The 22,294-nt window shown below is 43.9% G+C and overlaps 1 protein-coding gene across 2 annotated transcripts; it reads left to right on the top strand.

Moving 5' to 3' along the window:
* Positions 1 to 975: 975 nt before the first annotated feature.
* LOC115194572 (FACT complex subunit SPT16-like) lies at positions 976 to 20,002 on the top strand. Of its 2 annotated transcripts, none has more exons than XM_029754378.1 (25): positions 976 to 1,428; positions 2,301 to 2,393; positions 4,067 to 4,237; positions 4,450 to 4,602; positions 4,854 to 5,000; positions 5,270 to 5,421; positions 8,973 to 9,145; positions 9,253 to 9,343; positions 11,487 to 11,560; positions 11,728 to 11,840; positions 12,044 to 12,109; positions 12,373 to 12,471; positions 12,606 to 12,721; positions 13,128 to 13,281; positions 13,391 to 13,518; positions 13,669 to 13,931; positions 14,271 to 14,389; positions 14,577 to 14,630; positions 14,712 to 14,896; positions 15,215 to 15,290; positions 15,551 to 15,720; positions 17,742 to 17,871; positions 18,641 to 18,764; positions 18,860 to 18,934; positions 19,167 to 20,002. In XM_029754378.1, exons 1-25 carry the CDS (start codon positions 1,363 to 1,365, stop codon positions 19,271 to 19,273), a joined length of 3,099 nt encoding a protein of 1,032 aa, XP_029610238.1. In that variant the 5' UTR covers positions 976 to 1,362; the 3' UTR covers positions 19,274 to 20,002. The 2 variants fall into 2 exon arrangements, with proteins under 2 accessions (XP_029610238.1, XP_029610237.1); XM_029754377.1 differs by having other exon boundaries at positions 18,641 to 18,770.
* The last annotated feature ends 2,292 nt before the right edge of the window (positions 20,003 to 22,294 follow it).

Below are 22,294 nucleotides of genomic sequence, written 5' to 3'. Positions count from 1 at the left end.
AGGACATCCCCATTCACTAGTGTAACTATAAAGGGAATTCTCATTTAATATAAATTCTATTCAATAGTAATTATATTGATATGGTTTTACCACATGCATCCATAGATTTACTTGGCATTGCATTAGTGAAAGGGAAATTATGGGTTGTGAATTATCACTTACTTGTTGTCATCTACATTATGCATGTGGAACAAAAATTACAATATGTTAATGTATATAAAAAAACACAATGGAAATTAATGAAAAGCTTATTTTTTTGTAAATAATTTTAACTAATGATCATAAATGTTTTATGGAAAAATAATGCTTTATGTATCATTAGGTAAGATTTGTGTGTGTTTTGGTTTATATCCCTAAAAGGTAAAAATAAGAAAAAAAGTTGCAGAAAATTCAATTAACTAATCTAGATTATGATTTTATCACCATGATAAATCACTTTTTGCAAGAGCCATCCTTGCACATCCCATTTCAGCGGCAAGGAGAAGAGGTTTCTCTTCGTTTGTTTCCAGCGTGACGTGACAGCAATTTCGAATTCTGGAGGTGGCGGGAAAATATGCAGTGGCGGGAAAAAAAGCGCATGGTCACAGCCACGATCCGACGGAGGCGGGTTTTCAGATGTACCTTGGGAGGCGCTGTAGAGCAATGTAAAACAAATAAATTATACACTATGTGTAACAACACAAGAGTACTGTCTTTGGTAACAATATGCATGAAATACCCACAATAGAAACCCCCATCAAACGATTTTATACACTGATATTAAAATGAACATGTACGTTCAATAAAGATAGAAATCAAGTCATGGGTCAAGAGAAAAACATAAGCAAACTACGTGTGGCATATAAATTAGTCCACCAGCATTATATAAACACGTGGCGCTATTTTATCAAAATAATGTGGTTGTCATTATAGGGGCGAGTGTGGTAATTGACCTATCAAACATGTAAAGTGCCCGACAAACTGTACGAACGGGGAGGGAGGGGGGAAACAGAAGGGGGAAGGGTATTCATTATTTCGAGTCGTTTATGCTTGGCACCAGTGTGGGCAACAAAACAGCTAGATGTTACGTAATTATTAATCAGAAGGAAAATTATGCATTTTTATCAAAACGGGTGTATTTTAATGTATATATATATATCTAAAAAATATATATAAAAAAAAAAAGATAATATATCAACCATAGAGGCACATCTTGAGGAGAACTGAACGTAACCACCGTGCATATATCGAGAAGGAAAGAAACAACTCTTTTGATATAGGTTTCAAGGCGTGGAAAGTGCGAGAAAACAGCAACCACACTCATCCGGCCTGTGCTGCTCGGAGAAGCCAGGAGCTGGAGTTTGAAGGTGTAAAATACTCGCTATGGCGGTAAACTTGGACAAGGAAGCGTACTACCGCAGAATCAAGCGATTATATGGCAATTGGAAGGTAATTAGCATATAAAAATGTGTATATAAAACTAGTAAAAGCATGTTCTGGATGAAGGCACGTTTTTAAAGTGCGTTTTTTTTACTTTGTTTTCGGCATGAGTGAGTGCCGTGGTTGGTTTTGTAGCTACAGAAGCGCAAACAGCAATGATCAATCTGATTATATAGACTTACATGTAATTATGAAACACTTGTAGATTGAATACAAGGAGACAGTACACATCCTAAAAATGATAGTTACAACATGGACACTTATTATGCATTGTATATTATCCACCAAGTCAGGCTGTTAACTAGCTAGCCATATCTGGCACTTTTTGGAACGACCACTTTAGCTCGTTGCCAGTCCAGCAAAATATGAATTCATTCTGAAGTTGCACATCTAAAATTGGCACCAAAATACGTTGTCAGAAAGTACCATGGAATGTTTTGACAGAAATTGCTAGCTAGTTGCCTCTTGTCCTCATAACTAACATCAAAGTTTGACGTTTTCAAGCTAGCATGCTACTGTAGCTAACTATCTTTACCTCGCGCCGAGCAGGCAGTGATTTGTTGCATGCGCTTTTTTTCTTGAGGGCACAACGATTGATCTCAACCTCTGCCTTTGAATGCCAACCAGTAGTTAACTAGCAACTTTCTCTCAATCTTCATTGAGATATAGCAATAGATATAGTTATCAACTTTAGCTAACTTGTTTTTAACTGGTTAGCTAATTTTCCATTTATTCATACTTATCACCTGCACTCAAAAAGAACAAGCAACGTGTCGACCACAACTGTGGCTAAGTGTACCTTTTTGCTCACTGGTTGACTTAGTTTGAACAATGTGAAACATTTCTATGTTAATTAACAAGTATCTATTTTTCTCTGTTAGAAAGGAGAAGATGAGTTTGGCAAAGTGGATGCCATGGTGGTCTCCGTTGGGGTGGATGAAGAGATAGTGTATGCCAAATCCACTGCCCTGCAGGTAAAACTCATGGACTTAACCCTATCAGGAGTTATTCCTGACTGAGCTCATTAGGGAAACTGTGTGCACATTTATAAGTACAGTGCATTCGGAAAGTTCAGACTCCTTGACTTTTTCCACATTTTGTTACATTAGCCTTATTCTAAAATTGATTTTTTTTTTTTTTAAATCCCCCCTCAATCTACACACTACCCCATAATGACAGCAAAAACAGGTGTAGAAATTTTTGTAAATGTAAAAACTGAACACATTTGCATAAATATTCAGACCCTTTACTCAGTTGGGGTACCTTTGGCAGCGATTACAGCCTCAAGTCTTCTTGGGTGTGATGCTACAAGCTTGGCACACCTGTTTTTGGGGAGTTTCTCCTATTCTGCTCTGCAGATCTTCAAGCTCTATCAGGTTGGATGGGGAGCATTGCTGCACAGCTATTTTACGGTCTCTCTGGAGATGTTCGATCGGGTTCAAGTCCGAACTCTGGCTGGGCCACTCAAGGACATTCAGAGACTTGTCCCGAAGCCATTCCTGTGTTGTCTTGGCTGTGTGCATAGGGTTGTTGTCCTGTTGGAAGGTGAACCTTTGCCCCTGTCTGAGAACCTGCTCCAGAGCGCTCAGGACTTCATCAAGGATCTCTTTGTACTTTTCTCTGTTCATCTTTCCCTTGATCCTGACTAGTCTCCCAGTCCCTGCCGCTGAAAAACATCCCCACAGCATGATGCTGCCACCACCATGCCTAACCAAAGGGATGGTGCCAGGTTTCCACCAGACATGAGGCTTGGCATTCAGGCCAAAGAGTTCAATCTTGGTTTCATAAGACCAGTGAATCTTGTTTCTCATGGTCTGAGAGTCCTTTAGGTGCCTTTTGGGGAAACTCCAAGCGGGCTGTCATGTGCCTTTTACTGAGGAGTGTCTTCCGTCTGGCCACCACCATAAAGGCCTGATTTGGTGGAGTGCTGCAGAGATGGTTGTCCTCCTGGAAGGTTCTCCCATCGCCACAGAGGAACTCTGGAGTTCTGTCAGAGTGACCATCGGGTTCTTGGTCACCTCCCTGACCAAGGCCCTTCTCCCCCGATTGTGCAGTCTGGCTGGGGCGGCCAGCTCTAGGAAGTCTTGGTGGTTCCAAACTTCTTCCATTTAAGAATGGAGGCCAGCATGTTCTTGGGGACCTTCAATGCTGCAGGCAATTTTTGGGACCTTTCCCTGGATCTGTGCTTCGACACAATCCTGTGTCGGGGCTCTACAGACAATTCCTTCAACCTCATGACTTTGTTTTTGCTCTGACATGCACTGTCAACTGTGGGACCTTTTTATATAGATAGGTGTGTGCCTTTCCAAATAACATCCAATCCAAGTTGTAGAAACATCTCAAGGATGATCAATAGAAATAGGATGCACCTGAGTTCAATTTCGAGTCATAGCAAAGGGTCTGAATATTTACGTAAATAAGGTATTTCAGCTTTTTACCGTTTTTGCTTTGTGTTGATTGAGGGTTAAAAAAAAATTGTCCATTTTTGAATAAGGTTGTAACGTAAAAAAGTGGAAAAGGGGGGAAGGTGGTCAGAATTCACTGTGTGTGTTATGGCTTCTGTACTGAAGAAACCTCGGTAGTTTACACTTCAGCATAAGCATATTGCATGGAGTAATTCATATACCCTCTCATCTTTCCTCTCCAGACATGGCTGTTTGGTTATGAGCTGACAGACACCATCATGGTGTTCTGTGAGTCTAAGATCATCTTCCTGGCCAGCAAAAAGAAGGTGGAGTTCCTTAAACAGGTGGCTGTCACCAAGGGCAATGAGAACGCCAACGGGGTTCCACCAATCACACTGCTCGTCAGGGAAAAGGTAAGCGTTGATTGGTAGACTCGGGATGTTCTATCCCTGATTCGCTTTCAATGCGTATTCTCCCATTTCAGTACAGTTCTTTAATGTGTGTGGCACAAGAAGTTGGTGTGACCGTTCGTGTGTTTGAAAGTGTGTGTGAGTGCATGCACTCATGTCAATGTGTTTGAGCTGAAGGATAACACTTTAACACCCCTCTCCCCTCCTTCCCTCAGAACGAGAGCAACAAGGTTAACTTTGAGAAGATGGTGGAGGCGATCAGGGCCAGTAGGGAGGGCAAGACTGTGGGTGTGTTCAGCAAGGACAAGTTCCCCGGCGAGTACATGAAGAGCTGGAACGACATGATCACTGCCGAGGGCCTGGAAAAGGTGAGCGGAAGGAGGAATGTGGGAAAACAGGGACTGAAGGAGGGAAGGGTGAGCTGGGTTGATAGTAAAATATTATTGTTTCCATGTGGTGTCAATTTGCAGAATGGTGGGTAGCTGGTGTCTGTCTGTGGCGGGAGGCAGTGTTGCATTAAAAAGAGACTCCCATGTAGCTAGTTATTGGTCTGCATCAGGTCACAATCCTTATGGGCTCTCCCTGCCTCCATCTCTCCCTCTCTCTCACCTCCCCCCAGGTGGACATCAGTGCGGTGGTAGCCTACACCATTGCCGTGAAGGAGGACGGGGAACTGGCTCTGATGAGGAAGGCTGCCGCCGTCACCAGCGACGTCTACTCCAAGTTCTTCAAGGAGCGGGTCATGGAGATCGTGGACGCAGACGAGGTAGGCTTTGTAGTCAGTTCATTATCCACTCGTACAACGCCTGTAGACGGGTGCAACATCCCAGCAACCACATTCATATGATATAGCCATCCTGGAAAGCCACTGTTGTGACTCAGACAGGTGCAGTCAAATTGGGACAGACTGACCCGCTACCAATTTAACATCAAGACTGTATGTCCAAATAGTTTTGAATCATCTCATTTTGTCCCCAAGATGACAGAAACAAAGCATTGTTTCCTGAATGTGTTCTCTCCTCTGTTCCCTAACAGAAGGTGCGCCACAGTAAGCTGGCTGAGTCTGTGGAGAAGGCAATCGAGGAGAAGAAGTACCTGGGGGGAGCAGACCCCTCCACGGTCGAGATGTGTTACCCCCCCATTATTCAGAGCGGGGGCAACTACAGCCTCAAGTTCAGCGTCGTCAGGTAAACAGCTGCTTCCTGTTATGTTTTAAGTATCCCTATATTTCTGCTATTATGGTGCTATCACTCTGTTATTAGTGCGCCTGCACCGGAGTCTCAGTTGATGGACCTGACCTGAGTGTAATGGCGACGATGTGCGGGGAAGTAAACGTTGTTCAACTGGAGCCTAGTCGTTGTCGTTTTGAGTTAACATTGGTAGCGGATGATGGCTAATAACTGCACTGTTAGAGGGAAAAGCGAGCGATACCCCAATGGAGAAACCGTGCCTACGAGGCATATTCAAACTTTGACAGTGTAGAGACATTTCGGGTTGCGATGATGGACTACATAATTGATTTGGAACAGAGGTACAATAGGATGCGCAAGTACAACATGGTTCTCCTGGATGCAGCGTCAGCTTTCAAGTTGCTAAATACTACTGCCTGTCTGGATGGTAGGGAGAAACAGTTGGCTTTGACTGCTTTTACTGTGCTGACTTTTGCGTTATTGAAGTCGGCACTAAAAAAGATTTTTGATGAAAAGACGGATTGAATGCAAGTGAGTGACGCGGAATATTACACTGAGCTGCAGAGAAAAGGCGCCAACAAGTCACGTTCTCAAGACAACCAGACGAGGGCGCCATTGCCTGGCACAAATCCACTGGACAGCTATGAAAGGAGATTAAAATATGCTATTTATCAAAGCACTTACCATTAGGTTTAAGACTGTGTCCTCATAAAAATGAGAAAGTTAAACTAACAGAGGAAAATGTAAACACAGAGAGAGAGCAGTGTAACACTACAATGTTTTCAAACTAATCTGTTTCTGAGATCTTTATAGTTGAATCATTAGGTTCAGCTGTGATTGATACTGCATGTACACGCACAGTTTGTGGTGAAAAATGGCTTGATAGCGATGTCGGCGAACTAAATATGAACGAAGTACAAAATATGATTGACACACCATACAACAGAGCTTTAAAATTTGAAGATGGGAGAATCGTCCATTCTACCAAGAGTTAAGGTACCAGTAAACATTGGTCAGACTAAGAGTCACATTGAAACGGAGGTGGTCCCTACGGATATCCCCTTACTATTAAGCAAAGCTTCCCTCAAGAAGGCGGGTTCTGTACCAGACAAAAAATGACATGGCAGTGATGTTTAAACAACCAGTGACCCTTGAACTTACTACATCGGCCCGCTATTGTGTAAACATTTTAGACAGACATCAGAGTCCATGTAAAAATGAGATTCTGACGGACACAGAAACAAAGTATTGTTAACTTCACAAACAGTTTGGACATGCTACAGTTGACAGACTTCAGAAGTTACTCAGCAGTTCAGGGAATAATGATGATGAGAGTATTTCCATTCTACAACAGATAGTTAACAGTTGTGAGACATGTCAGAAATACATCAAACCTAAGCCCAGACCAGCTGTTGGTTTGCTACTGGCTTCCAAGTACAATGAAACAGTGGCTGTAGAGCTACATGAGCCTGGACCAAGTGTGGTACCGTCACATAATCACCCACTTCACACGCTTCAGCGCTGGAAGCATTGTGAATACATAGAAACCCTGTGAAATGGTCAAGCACCTTCATTCATTCCTGGGTAAGTGTGCATGGCCCGACCCAGAAATGTTAGTGACAATGGAGGAGAATTCAATAATAATGAAATAATAGAAGTGGCAAAGAACTTCAACATGGAAGTAAAGACAACTGCTGCATACAGTCCATGGAGCAATGGACCTCTGGAGAGACACAATCAAACACTCAGAGATTATGCTGAAAGTGAAGCAAGACAATGGATGTGACTGGGAAAACAGCCCTAGATTGGTCTTTGATGGCAAAAAACTCAATGCACAATGTTCATGGCTACGGCCCATAGCAACTAGTGTTGGGTCAGAACCCTAATCTTCCCTCTGTACTGGTTGACAAGCCACCAGCACTAGAAAGGGCCAGTGTGAGTGCATGAGTGGGACAGCACTTTTCAGCACTACATGCAGCGAGAAAAGCTTTCACTGAAGCAGTGTTCAGAGAGAATTCGCAGGGCTCTACGTAAACAGCTTCGTCCCGCAGATGAGAAACACGAGACTGGAAACGAAGTGTACTACAAATGAGATGACTGTCAAGAGTGGAAAGGACCGGGAGTAGTCATTGGCCAAGATGGTGTGGTGGTATTTGTGAGACACGGAGGCACCATTGTCAGGGTGCATCACTCAAGATTGAGGAAAGTAAATGACCAAGTTGGAAGGGCTGTTGCTGAGAATCAGCCTCCTACTGAAAATGACAGAAAGGACACGTTAACAGACACAAACCAACCAGATGTCGGATCCAATGATATGGACACTGAAACTGACACAGGAAATGGAGCAGAGACCTTCAACCATGACAGGTAACACTGTTGTGTTCAAATTAGGAAAACGTTCAATAACACGTGTTAAGACAACATGGTTGTTCCAATCTAAAACTGGACAAACTGTTAAATACATGGACAGAGAAAGTAGTATTCCACATACAGCAACAGTCATTGGACGAGCAGGAAAATCCAAAGGAAAACACCAGAACTGGTAGAACTTGCAGTACTCTGAACCAGCTACACTTTCTGGTACAACAGGGTCAGCTGACTTGTCACTTGTAGATAATCTCAGATTTATTCCAATAGAAAATTGAGAAAAACACAATGGCATTTAAAATGATGTACTTGAAACAAAGGACGTGTCATTTGACTCAGCTAAACTATATGAGATCAGTAATTGGAGGAAAAATAATTGGTACAATAAAGTTTAGGCAACAATGCTGAGTGCAGGTGGAAACATGTCAAGTGGATCCTGTAGTCTTCTATTGGCTTGATCAAGACTACAATGTGACTGGAGTACTTGCCTGTCTTGTTGATGACTTCGTCCGGGGGGGGGGGGGGGGGGGGGGGCTCACAGACCTTTGCTACAACTGTGACTCCTCACCTGGAAGCTGTTTTCCAGGTCGGCCACAAAGGAACAGCTTGCTGACTGTCAGACTAAAAGGGAGCATCCGGTCCAAACTAATGGAAAGTGGCAACTTGAGTAATACAAATAAAAACTTTGGGGAACTTTAAATAATACTGGGGACATTTAATTATTTTGTTTCATTCGTCTAAAGAAAAGTGGGAGAGTTTAGTTCATGTTTTAAGTATCCCTATATTTCTGTTATTACGGTGCTATCACTCTGTTATTAGTGCGCCTTCGCAGAAGTCTCAGTTGATGGACCTGTCCTGAGTGTAATGGCGACGATGTACTGTGGTAGTACGGTGAAGAAAACGTTGTTAAACTGGAGCCTAGTCGTTGTGTCATTTTGAGTTAACACTTCCATGGCGACGTCTTCATCGACTGTCCCCACTGTGATGTATATTTTGTTTAACCTAGTTTCAGTGCTCAACCTACATGCAAAACAATAAAAGCGATTAACCGGTTAATCCAAAATGTGACCCATTTTGATGATAAAGACCAATTTCCTTCTGTATCACACATACAGTACCTGTCACAGCAGACTCATTTATAAGACGTTATAACACCTTTTAACGCCGTTATAACTCTTCAGCGATAAGAACCACATGCACTTTGGGGCCATCACGTGTGCCATGGGGATCCGCTACAAATCGTACTGCTCCAACCTGGTCCGGACCCTGATGGTGGACCCACCACAGGAGATGCAGGACAACTACAGCTTCCTACTGCAGGTGGAAGAGGAACTACTGAAAGAGCTGAAACACGGTGAGGGTTGGAAGGGAGATTCGGGGTGTTTGTGTTTACAGGGTAGAGTACACATGAATTATGTAACCTGACTTTTTTTTCTTTTTCTCTTACCTTGTTCTCTGTAGGTGTGAAGATCTGCGACGTGTACAATGCTGTGTTGGACTACGTCAAGAAGGAGAAGCCTGACCTGGCAGCCAAATTCACCAAGAACTTAGGGTAGGACACACACTTACCTTCTCACACACATGGCCTCATGTATTGATTATTAGGCGGTAATCCAGGTTGTCATACTTTCGTACCGACCTTGTGCCATTCCGGGATATTCTGTAATACCGGCAATGAACACACAGGACACTATTGTCAAACCCCACTGATCCTCTTCAATCCGAAGGTTGGCTATGCTAACAAGTACATGTAAAATCCCATAGAGAATGATAACTTAATGCTAACGAGCGCATTGCGTACATTTTATACAGTCTCTGACCTAGAGTATTTGCAGTCTAATAAAAAGCATGAGCTGGCGCACACCCCAAAAATGTTGGTAGATATGCTGACTAACGGCAGGTCAGCTGTAAGCTGTGTGGTCGGCTGTAGGCTGTGTGGTCGGCTGTAGGCTGTGTGGTCGGCTGTAGGCTGTGTGGTCGGCTGTAGGCTGTGTGGTCGGCTGTAGGCTGTGTGGTCGGCTGTAGGCTGTGTGGTCGGCTGTAGGCTGTGTGGTCGGCTGTAGGCTGTGTGGTCGGCTGTAGGCTGTGTGGTCGGCTGTAGGCTGTGTGGTCGGCTGTAGGCTGTGTGGTCGGCTGTAGGCTGTGTGGTCGGCTGTAGGCTCGGCTGTTATCTGTGTGGTAGGCTGTGTGGTAGGCTGTGTGGTAGGCTGTGTGGTAGGCTGTGTGGTAGGCTGTAGGCTGTGTGGTAGGCTGTAGGCTGTGTGGTAGGCTGTAGGCTGTGTGGTAGGCTGTAGGCTGTGTGGTCGGCTGTGTGGTCGGCTGTAGGCTGTGTGGTCGGCTGTAGGCTGTGTGGTCGGCTGTGTGGTAGGCTGTAGGCTGTGTGGTCGGCTGTGTGGTAGGCTGTAGGCTGTGTGGTCGGCTGTGTGGTAGGCTGTAGGCTGTGTGGTCGGCTGTGTGGTAGGCTGTAGGCTGTGTGGTCGGCTGTGTGGTAGGCTGTAGGCTGTGTGGTCGGCTGTGTGGTAGGCTGTAGGCTGTGTGGTCGGCTGTGTGGTCGGCTTCAAGATCACCCTGAATCTCTGTGCAAGCGGCGTCACTGCAGTACCTGGTTCGAATCCAGGCTGCATCACATCCGGCCGTAATTGGGAGTCCCATAAGGTTGCGCACAATTGGCCCAGCGTCGTCCGGGATAGGCCGTCATTGTAAATAAGAATTTGTTATAACTGACTTGCCTAGTTAAATAATACAAATAAAAAGAAGGCACAGTGATGCGGACACGTTGGTGGTTTATCCAATAAATTACTGGGAGCTTGTATATACAGTCTGCGACTCATCTAAAGTATTTGCAGGACAGACATCCCAGCTAATACACTTATACGAGTAACTCAAAAATGCTACTCAAAGTTTGCTGCACACACAAAACAAATATTAGACAGCAGGAAGGGATTCTCTGCTTTTACCAACTCAAGCTTGATTTTGGAAGAAGCTAACCACTTAGCTAGATAACTAACTAACTAACTAGTTAATAAATTGGCAAAGCAAATGCACAACTGTAGAGCATTTAGCACATTTTGGAGAGTTAATAGTTATAAGATATCTACACCTAAACAAAAATATAAACGCAGGATATAGTGTTGGTCTCGTTTTTCATGAGCTGAAATTAACGATCCCAGAAATGTTCCATACGCACAAAAACCTTACTTGTCTCTAGTTTTGTGCAACAATTTGTTTACATTTGACTGCAGGTATTTACTTAAAGATATACAAATGTATTTAAAAAAACTTCAAAGAAATAGATTCAACGGTATTGGAAAATACCATCCCATGGCTATTTTCAAACCGGGTGGGAAATGTACTTTTGGTCCACCAGCCGCAGTAGCTGGTGAATGCCCTTATTTTACCAGCCACATTTTATTCTGAAAGAAATTATAGTGAAGATTAATCACAGAACACAGTACCTGCTTTCACCACTAGGTTTGATATTTTCTCTTCCAGAGCTGACACATTTTTTTGTAAATATTTCTTTTTAACATGGGTTTTGTATTGAGGGAAGAAACAAACTGCTCCCAAATGCTCTGTGTGACCACCTGCCAATCTGGCTGGTAAATACCCCCAGTATTACGGTATACTGCCCAAGCCTATTGAGAATAGAGTATGTATCATGTGTTGATTTTGTGCGTCCCCTCTCCCTGCTGTAGGTTTGCCATGGGAATAGAGTTCAGAGAGGGTTCCCTGGTCCTGAACAGTAAGAACCAGTACAAACTGAAGAAAGGTGAGCACTCAAGTCACTGTAGTGTCTTACTGAAGATAAGTAGGATGCTTTGTAGACATGGTATTTTGTGTCTCATACAGAGACCATTTTAAATGGTGTGTAGAGCGGACACTTTCTTAACTGTGTTGCCTGTGTGTTGTGTGTGTGTGTGTGTGTGTGTTTTACAGGCATGGTACTGAGCATCAGCCTGGGTTTCGCTGACCTGGTGAATAAGGAGGGGAAGAAGGAGGAGCAGAAGAAATACGCCCTGTTCATAGGAGACTCTGTACAGATCAACGAGGTAGGAGAGGGGAAGGATGAGGGAGAGGGGAAGAAATGTGCCCTGTTCATAGAATATACAGATCAACCAAGGGGGATATATTTCAAACTTTTTTTTTTTAACATAGTGACTGTCAAACATATAGTTCTCTATCAATCACATTTGGGTTGTGATGTTCACTCATTGATGGCAGTAAAGAAACACTTGAAATGTATATCTTGAAGGATGATCCAGCGACAGTTCTCACTCCGGTCAAGAAGAAGATAAAGAACGTCGGAATCTTCCTAAAGGTACGAAAGATGGCCACCATCTCTCTGTTTCTTGATTCACTCTGTCCCTCACGAACCCTGAAAGATGCATATCTATTTCAAATATTTAAATGTTTATTTAGGGTTCTATGTCCTCTAACTGTTTATATTTATGCAACAAGGCCTGTGGTATATTGTCTGATATACACACGGCTGAAATGCTGTTTAAGCCAATCAGCATCTAGGACCCAAACTACCCAGTTTAGCCCCTCCCCCAAAAAATAAGATTTGTTTCTTCTTGACAGAACGATGAGGAGGAGGATGATGAGGAAGATGCTGATGATGCAGAGGAACTACTGGGGAAGGGAGCGCGTGGACAAGCTTTACTCCAGGACAGGACTAGGGTGTGTGTCTGTGTCCGTGTCTATGTGCTTGAGAGAGATTCACTATACTTACACCATCTCAGTTTCTGTGTATGAGATTAAACGCTGTCTTTTTGATTGGTCAGAATGTGAGAAACTGTTATTTGTTTGGTCAGAACGAGATGACTGCGGAGGAGAAGAGGCGGGCTCACCAGAAGGAGCTGGCCAATCAGGTGAACGAGGAGGCCAAGAGACGTCTGACAGAACAGAAAGGAGAGCAACAGGTCCAGAAGTGAGTGAACGAGGGGAGAAGAGGAGGGTTAGGGGTTAGAGGAGAGAGTTACAGGTCCAGAAGTGAGTGAACGAGAGGAAGAGAAGAGAAGGGATGATGTTATAATAATTGGAGGGAGATGGGAGACCAGAATGAGAGGAGGCTGGTAATAGTTAAAGGAGTTGAATGGAAAGAGGAGGAGAGGTGGTAGAATCTACATGATTGGGGAGAGGTGGAAGAACGAGAGACAGTTATATTTATAGTATTATGTTTGTCTAAATGATCTTTTGTAGAAAACAACTAGAACAGATACATTTACATGATTAAATAATTCAGGATTTCACTCACTCCCTATGTTGATGGTCTTTCCAAAAATGTGTGACGTCACCAATTAATTAAATGCAGTATTTCCTTCTCTCTCTTCTAGGTCCAGAAAGTCCAATGTCTCCTACAAGAACGGATCTCAGATGCCTCGAGAGAAAGATGTTCGAGACATGAAGATTTTCATCGATAAGAAATATGAGACGGTTGTCATGCCTGTCTTCGGTATCGCCACCCCTTTCCATATCGCTACCATCAAGGTACCTCTCTCACACACACACAGAGACACTCATCACAATTTGACCGAATTTGAGACTATACCTATCAGGAAAAAAATGTACATTTCTGTGTCCCTCTCTGTCTGTGTAGAACATCAGTTCGTCGGTGGAAGGAGACTGGACGTACCTGAGGATAAACTTCTATGTTCCCGGCAGCTCTCTGGGACGCAACGAGGGCAACATCTTCCCCAACCCTGATGCCACCTTTGTCAAAGAAATGTGAGAGGAAATGTGTGACTGAGTGCCCATGTTCTGCGTGTTTCACTGTTGTCAAATATCAAGCAGATGGACTGATAGTCCGTGTGTGTGTGGTATCCATCTTTATCCACCTGCTGCTGTCTGACGTTGCTCATACCCCCCCACCCTCAGTACGTACCGGGCGTCGAACCTCAAGGCGCCTGGCGACCCAACAGTCCCGTCCACTAACCTCCAGAACGCCTTCCGCATCATCAAGGAGGTGCAGAAGCGCTATAAGACCCGGGAGGCTGAGGAGAAGGAGAAGGAGGGCATCGTCAAGCAGGACTCGCTGGTCATCAACCTGAACCGCTCCAACCCCAAACTCAAAGACCTCTACATCAGACCCAACATCGCCCAGAAGAGGATGCAGGGGTCGCTGGAGGCCCATACCAACGGTGCGGAAAGGGTCCCATTAACAAGGAATTGGGAGTGGAGGAACGAACGGAGGGGAAAGAGAGAAATGGTTGAGGTTCTTCCCAGATCACAGCTTTGCTGTAAAGACTAAGAATACTGTGTGTTCTCAATCAGCATTTGTCATTTAGCTGACTCTCTTATGCAGAGTGACTTACAGTTAGTGCATTTATCTTAAGATGGCTCGGTGAGACGACTACATATCAGTCGTAGTAAGCATATTTTTCTCTAAAATGTACTTATCAGCAAAGTGAGGTCTAGTAGGATTAAGTGTGTCGCTCCAGCCTCAACGAACCTGGTAATCAACATGTTTGTCTGTCCAGGTTTCCGTTTCACGTCCGTCCGTGGGGACAAAGTGGACATTCTCTACAACAACATTAAACACTCCCTCTTCCAGCCCTGTGACGGAGAAATGATCATCGTACTGCACTTCCACCTCAAGGTGTGTGTGTGTGTGTGTGTAAACTTAGGCTAAGTACAAGATGTCTGACTTTCTATGCGTTGGTAATCAAGCTGTGGGTATATGGGTCTATGCTTTCCCCTGTGGCACTTGGAGTGGTCTTGAGTTAGTTTAGATGTGTGTTAGTGCGTCCATTTTGACTAATCCCACCCCTCTCGTCCTACATCAGAACGCCATCATGTTTGGTAAGAAGCGTCACACAGACGTGCAGTTCTACACAGAGGTAAATATGAATTTAAATAAAGTTATCCTATGTTTTATATTACCTTATTATATTGTCTCATCCTACCTTATCTCCTCTTAGGTGGGCGAGATCACCACAGACCTGGGCAAGCACCAGCACATGCACGACCGCGACGACCTGTACGCCGAGCAGATGGAGAGGGAGATGAGACACAAGCTCAAGTCTGCCTTCAAGAACTTCATCGAGAAGGTGGAGACTCTCACCAAGGAGCAGCTGGAGTTCGAAGTGCCCTTCCGAGACCTTGGGTATGAGGGGGGGGAAGAGTGATGGGAGGGATGCAGAGGGATATGGACAGGGTAAGGGTTAGGGCATTTTGAGAAAGCGTGTGAGTATTTAAAGGAAACATTCGCCCACTTTGAATTTTGTATACTTTTTGTGCCTCTTTGAGCGTTGTTCTATTGATTCCCGAGGACATTTCATGTTTCAATGTGTATCTGAGCGACGGCTGAGTTTTGCATCATATGATGGGTGACTCTTTCCTTTAAGCACGGAGTTGGTTGTTCAAGTAATGAACTGTATGAAACTGTTGAAGTTAATGTTAGAGGACATTACTGTGTGTTCAGGTTCCAGGGCGCACCCTACAGGAGTACCTGTCTGCTGCAGCCCACCTCCAGTTCCCTGTGTAACACCACTGAGTGGGTGAGTGCCTACTAGTACTGTTGCCGCTCCTGCCGCTAGTGTTAGTGTTAGTACTAGTGCTGTTGTTAGTGTTAGTACTACACCTTCACTAATATAGCCAGCAGCACTGCTTGCTTACTCCCATGTGTTTTAAACCAAGCTAGGCCTTGAGGCAGATATTTTACTACAGATCTATTAATAAAATCCTCAGTATGTTAAAAGGGACATGCTCTCAGCAGTCTACTATATTTTCATTCCACCCTCCCTCTCTCCTTCCCCAGCCTCCGTTCGTGGTGACTCTGGATGAGGTGGAGCTGGTGCATTTTGAGCGTGTTCAGTTCCACCTGAAGAACTTTGACGTGGTCATCGTCTACAAGGACTACAGCAAGAAGGTCACCATGATCAACGCCGTGCCCGTCAACTCACTGGACCCCATTAAGGAGTGGCTCAAGTAAGTACATAAACTAGTCTAGGTTAATTGATCTGACTAGATTACTAATCTACCGCCTTTCCTCAGTCCCACCCACAGTGATTGATTGACAGGTCTGAAACCCTACCAACTCTGACTCACAAACATCCTGACCCCTCATCTGAAAATTCCACCCACAGTGATTGACAGGCCAAACTCTTAAAGTGGTAGTTCACCCAAATTACAAAATGACATTGGTTTCCTTACCCTAGGTGTCGACAGCAGCAGATCCAATAACATGCATCATTTGACCTTTTACGGCTAGGGGTTCCGCTAGCGGAACGTTTCGACAACATCCGGTGAAATGGCAGAGCGCGAAATTCAAAATAAATTATTAGAAATATTTAACTTTCATAAAATCACAAGTGCAATACACCAAAATAAAGTTTAACTTCTTGTTAATCCAGCCACCGTGTCAGATTTCAAAAACAATTAGCGGCGAAAGCAAACCATGCTATTATCTGAGGACAGCACCCCATCAAACAAACACATGACAATCATATTTCAACCCGCCAGGCGCGACACAAAACTCAGAAATTAAGATCTTCTTCTGTTGGCACTCCAATATGTCCCCTAAACATCACAAATGGACCTTTTGTTTGATTAATTCCGTCGTTATATCCCCAAATGTCCATTTATTTGGCGCGTTTGATTCAGAAAAACACCGGTTCCAACTCGCCCAACATGACTACACATTATCTAATAAGTTACCTGTAATCTTGGTCCAAACTTGTCAAACAACTTTCCTAATCCAACTTTAGGTATTTTAAAACGTAAATAATCGATACAATTTAAGTAGGAATAAACCATGTTCAATAGCGGATAAAATGAAAGTGGAGCGAGCGCCAGGTCGCGCGCGCCCCAAACACAACAGTACACTAGACTCGACACTGTCTGAACAGCCATACTTCTTCCATACTAAAAAGAAAAACATCAACCAATTTCTAAAGACTGTTGACATCTAGTGGAAGCCCTAGGAACTGCAACCAGATGCCTCAGAAATCTAGATTCCCATAGAAAACCAATTGAAAACAGTGAACTCAACAAAAAAGAATTCCCTGGCTGGTTTGTCCTCGGGGTTTCGCCTGCCAAATAAGTTATGTTATACTCAGACAATTTTAACAGTTTTAGAAACTTTTGTGTTTTCTATCCAAATCTACCAATTATATGCATATCCTAGCTTCTGGGCCTGAGTAGCAGGCAGTTTACTTTGGGCACGCTTTTCATCCGGATGTGAAAATACCGCCCCCTATCCCAAACAGGTTAAAGAACAAGCATTGTGGCAATTCATATTTTGCAGTAAAACTAAATATTACTTTTAATTTCAAGAGAACAGGTTTAATGTTAAAGGTTCTCTTACTTAAAAAATAATTCTGATCATGTAGGTCTTGGCCTAGACGATATCCAAAACAAGTAACACACTGAATGCATACATTTTCAGTCATTTTAATTGTACTCTTTCTACTTAATGCCACAACTTGTATTACCAATCTGGGAGGTAAAGTTGTTAAACTATTTAATAATTTAGCTGTGCATTTCGGATGGAATCAAGGCATTAGAATGTACCAGAGGCCACCACAAATGGACCTTGTTCTGCCCCCCAAAAATTCAGGGGGACATACCCCCTGGCTGGCTACTTTTTTCTGTTTGGCTAGCTACTACATGAATTTACGGAAAACGCGGATTAACCAATCAACCAATTAGTCAGTCCACTCGCTGGACCTCAAGTAGGGGCTGAAGTACATCAATGAACTAATAAATACATTAACCAATCAACTTATTAGCCGGTCTGTCAACTCACTCGACCCCATCAAGGAGGGCCTGAAGTCGACTGGATCCATGTGGCTCATTTGTTTTTGGAGGAAAGGAATTCGATTTTTAATTGTTTATTTTAGTAGAGTTTTACCAAGTGTTGCTCCTCAAAAGAAATAACTATTTTAAAAACCTGTCTCGCTCTACTCTGTCCCCCTCTCTCTCTCCACCCCACCTCTCTTACTCTCCAGTTCCTGTGATATCAAGTACACAGAGGGGGTCCAGTCTCTGAACTGGACTAAGATCATGAAGACTATAGTGGACGATCCAGAGGGCTTCTTTGAACAGGGGGGCTGGTCTTTCTTAGACCCGGAGAGCGAGGTGAGGGCTGTGTGTGTGTGTGTGTGTGTGTGCTATTATTGCAAGATAGAAAACAGTGTTAAAATGAATATGTTGGACAAATGTACCGTAATTTCCGGACTATTAAGCGCACCTGAATATAAGCCGCACCCACTGAATTGTAAAAATAATAATATTTTGAACATAAATAAGCCGCACATGTCTATAAGCCGCAGGTGCCTACCGGTACATGGAAACAAATGAACTTTACACAGGCTTTAACAAAACACGGCTTGTAACAAAAATAAAAAATTAGCAGCAAGCTTTAGTTGTCTTTTTGCACTGAGTCAATTCCTCACGCTGCTGTTTCCAACGTCTTATCATCGACTCATTAAGACCAAGCTCCCGTGCAGCAGCTCTATTTCCTTTTCCAACAGCCAGATCAATCGCCTTCAACTTGAAAGCTGCATCATATGCATTTCTCAGTGTCTTTGCCATGATGAGGGTGACAAAATGACTACGTAATCAGAATGATGGGAAGTTTGAGAGCGCTCGATTTAATCTAAACAGTAAACTAAAAACTTGTTTGACCTTAACCTGTTCGGCAATTTCATTGGTCTAATGAAAGCTTCATGCCGCCAAAAAACTGAGCACGTCACAGAATGTGTTTTTTTGGAGAGAAAAAAATTGAAAGCGGGAAAAGTCCATATATTAGCCGCGTCATTGTTTAAGCCGCGAGGTTCAAAGCTTGAGAAAAAAGTTGCGGCTTATTGTCCGGAATTTACGGTATTTTTCTCTCAATCTGTCTCAGGGGGAAGGAGCAGAGGATGACTCTGAGTCGGGGGAAGACGAGACATTTAACCCCTCGGCAGACGAGAGTGAGGCAGAGGTGGAAGACAGTGATGAAGATTATGACTCAGAGAGCGAGGACTCCGGTAATGGTAACGAGTCATGTTGAGACACACACACACACACACACACACACACACAAATAAAAATATACAGAGACTTAGTAGTGTGTGTATTTCAGACTACAGTGCGTCGCTGGGCAGTGAAGAGGAGAGCGGTAAAGACTGGGATGAGTTGGAAGAGGAGGCCAGGAAAGGTGAGTCTACTCTACATTCTCCCCAAGGAGGGAAAAACCTAGCTTACCATCCCTGAAGCAAGAGGTACACTGGAAAAGAATACAACTTTGTTATCTGATGTGAATTGGAACTTCTTCACTGACCTGTGACAGTTTTGTCCCCGTGTGTTTTGATATTGACACTCTTCGTGTAATGTGAAATCAGTTTCAAATGTTTTGGTATTGAGTGTCTGTCTCGCGCCTCCTCTCCTAGCCGACAAAGAGTCTCACTATGAGGACGCGGAGGAGACCTCGTCAGCTAAGCGGAAGGGTCGCTCTTCAGCCCCGCCTCCCAGCGCCAAGAAGAAACGGCGTCACTGAATGACACCACCACCAGACTGTCACCTACAACGCACACACTGCCAAAAACATTGATTCAATTCCCCCTCTCCTCTAATTCATCTTCGCTCTGTCACTTCCCTTCGTCTTTCTCTCATACGCAAACACACACACACACACACACACACTATACGATGTGTGTATATAGAGGTATTAGCACCCCCATGCGTTTGTATTAGGCCGTGAGTGTCGTGATTTAAATGGGCATATCGTACCTGACGATAGACGGTTCATTCCTCCCCTCCATTCCTTTGGCAACTCACTCCCCTGTTTCCAAGGGCCAGGTGTGTGTGTGTGTGCGGGCGTTGAAAAAGTTTTAATTGCAAACTTTTGTTTTTCTGTTAAGTTGTTTCTAAACCAATATAGTAAGCAGTGATGATACAGTATCTTCTGCTAAGCATTTTTATAAGATTTAGTGAAAACAAATAATCTTCCATTCCTCCTTTCTACCGTTCTATCCTTCTTGGACATAGTTTATTTGTTGAGAGCGATTGATATGTTGGGGGGGGGCCGAGCAGATATCAATATTCCGTTTTCCAATTCCTTTTTTTTAATGGGGGTTTGTACAGACTGACTGACGCTCAAGAACCTCACAATGTCTCTCATTTCCCCACCGCTTTCCTCCATCTTTCTGTTAATCCTGGATAGGTAGACTGAATTGTTAATTAAAAATCCTGATGTTTTTGTAATAAAATTCAGAAATAGTGGTTATTTTGTCTCTTTCATTCATTTACGTGTCACTTTCAATGCTACCTATTAATAACAGATTGGTTAACCATTCTCTGTGCTACAGTGTTCACTTCTGAGTTGGTCTAGCACGACCGGTCTTCTGTTATTTTGTATGAGAATAACTACATTTTTATATAGCACTTTGAAATCAAGTAACAAAGTGCTTCACATCATAAAATACTGAACTGAAAGTACTAACAAATAAACACATGACCGGAGGAAGGAGAATCTTGTCTGGCTATCATCTCTGCCAATAACCAGTTAAGTAAGAACAATTGACAGGTGGTATGAGGGGAAACTAACAGGACCAGAAAGTCAAATCTAAACTAAAGGAAAATATCCTTAATTCTTAGTTAACCCATCCTTAAGTCTTTGGGCCACAATGAGCTACACAGACACAAAGGGGGTTAAATAACTTTTGGTGTAACAGAAGGTACACTACATGGCAAAGTATGTGGACACCTGGTAGTCGAACATCTCGTTCCAAAATCATGGGCATTAATATGGACTTGGTTCCCCCTTTGTTGCTGTAACAGCCACTATTCTGGGGAGGCTTTTCACTAGATGTTGGACCATTGCTGAGGGGACTTGGTTCCATTCAGCCACGAGCATTAGAGAGGTTGGGGTAATTAGGTCTGGCTCGCAATCGGCGTTCCAATTCATCCCTAAGGTGTTCGATGGGGTTGAGGTCAGGGCTCTGCAGGCCAGTCAAGTTCTTTCACACCGATCTCGACAAACCATTTCTGTATGGATCTCACTTTGCGCACGGGGGTAATTGTCATGCTGAAACAGGAAAGGGCCTTCCCCAAACTGTTGCCACAAAGTTGAAAGCACAGAATCGTATAGAATGTCATTGTATTCTGTAGTGTTAAGATTTCCCTTCACTGGAACTAAGGGGCCTAGCCCAAACCATGAAAAACAGCCCCAAACGTATTCCTCCATCAAACTTTACAGTTGGTACTATGCATTGGGGCAGGTTGCGTTCTCCTGGCATCCGCCAAACCCAGATTTGTCCGTTGGGACTGCCAGATGGTGAAACGTGATTCATCACTCCAGAGAACACGTTTCCACTGAGTCCAATGGTGGCGAGCTTTACACCACTCCAGCCGACACTTGGCATTGCGCATGGTGATCTTCCGGTTGTGATACAGCCTGGAATCGAACCAGGGTCTGTAGTGACGCCTCTAGCACTGAGATGCCGTGCATTAGATCGCTGCGCCTCTCGGGACTGACTGGAGCGGAATCGGGATGGAAACGAGACCGTAACTCCTGCAAATTATAACAACGAAAAGGAACAGTGAGGACAAAAACCACAGACAACTTAAGTCTACCGTCAAACACTCATGGTTTATTTGGTAAACACACGGTAAGGGGGGGGGCTGAGCTGGACCCAAGGAAAGAAACAAATATCCAAAAACACACACACAGGATACACACTCAGGATACCTGTATCCGTAACACATACGTTGATGTCAATAGGAGACTAAGTGAAAAATGTGACTTAAGTGGAAGTTAGAATTCACACCTTGTTTGTTCACTTTTGTGCAGAAAGAAAAGTAGGGAGTCGGACATTCTTATCAGACAGCTGACGAGTTGGTCTGAAGCTCAGAGTTACTGCAGAGAGTACTACACAGACCTGGCCAGTGTGAGGAACCAGGCTCAGAACCATGGAGGTACAGAGCCTAGCCCGGAGCAACAGCAGCATGTGGATTGGTCTGTTCAGAAACGGGGAGTGGTCAGAACAGAGTGACTCCTCCTTCAGGTGACACCAACATGTTACATTACAGTGCTCTTGCTACTGTGTAGTTACTTAAGTACATTTGTGTTAAATTTGCTACACTGTACTTACCCAGCACGTGTGGTTAGGGGGGTTGCTGCTCTAAATACATACCATGTAAACAGGAATAATTACACTGTAACAAGGACACTGTAATGGAAAGTGACTCTTCTTCCTCCCCTTCCCCCCTCCTCCTCCTCCCTCAGATTCTGGCGTTCAGGGGAGACAGACAACTCAGGAGGGCATCAGAGGTTTACCACAGTGTTCATGTTGGATTCTGGGAAATGGACAGATGACAACTGCAGTGACAAACAGCTGCTACAGGTAAAGGTGTGTTCACAGTTTAATTGATCATTCCTGATAGTTTGGACTGCCGGCGGTTCTAATCAGCTGCAGTGGTTAAATAACCTATCCAGTGTTATTCAGATAAGTGTGTGTGTGGGGGGGGGTGAAAGTCACTTCAACAAAACAGCTGACATCAGAGAGCTGCACTTGAA

The sequence above is a fragment of the Salmo trutta genome, chromosome 5, assembly GCF_901001165.1.
Source record: "Salmo trutta chromosome 5, fSalTru1.1, whole genome shotgun sequence".
In the NCBI taxonomy this organism is placed as follows: Eukaryota; Metazoa; Chordata; class Actinopteri; order Salmoniformes; family Salmonidae; genus Salmo; species Salmo trutta.
Note: the sequence above shows the minus strand (reverse complement) of the source record. Positions and strands in the feature narration are given on the sequence as shown.

What these genes read in the sequence shown, in the direction of transcription:
- LOC115194572 (XM_029754377.1), top strand. Translation starts at nt 1,363, where the DNA reads ATGGCGGTAAACTTGGACAAGGAAGCGTACTACCGCAGAATCAAGCGA. An exon ending in CTGCCGAGGGCCTGGAAAAG is followed by an intron (nt 4,603 to 4,853) that starts GTGAGCGGAAGG and finishes ACCTCCCCCCAG; the next exon opens with GTGGACATCAGTGCGGTGGT. An exon ending in GGAGAGCAACAGGTCCAGAA is followed by an intron (nt 12,722 to 13,127) that starts GTGAGTGAACGA and finishes TCTCTCTTCTAG; the next exon opens with GTCCAGAAAGTCCAATGTCT.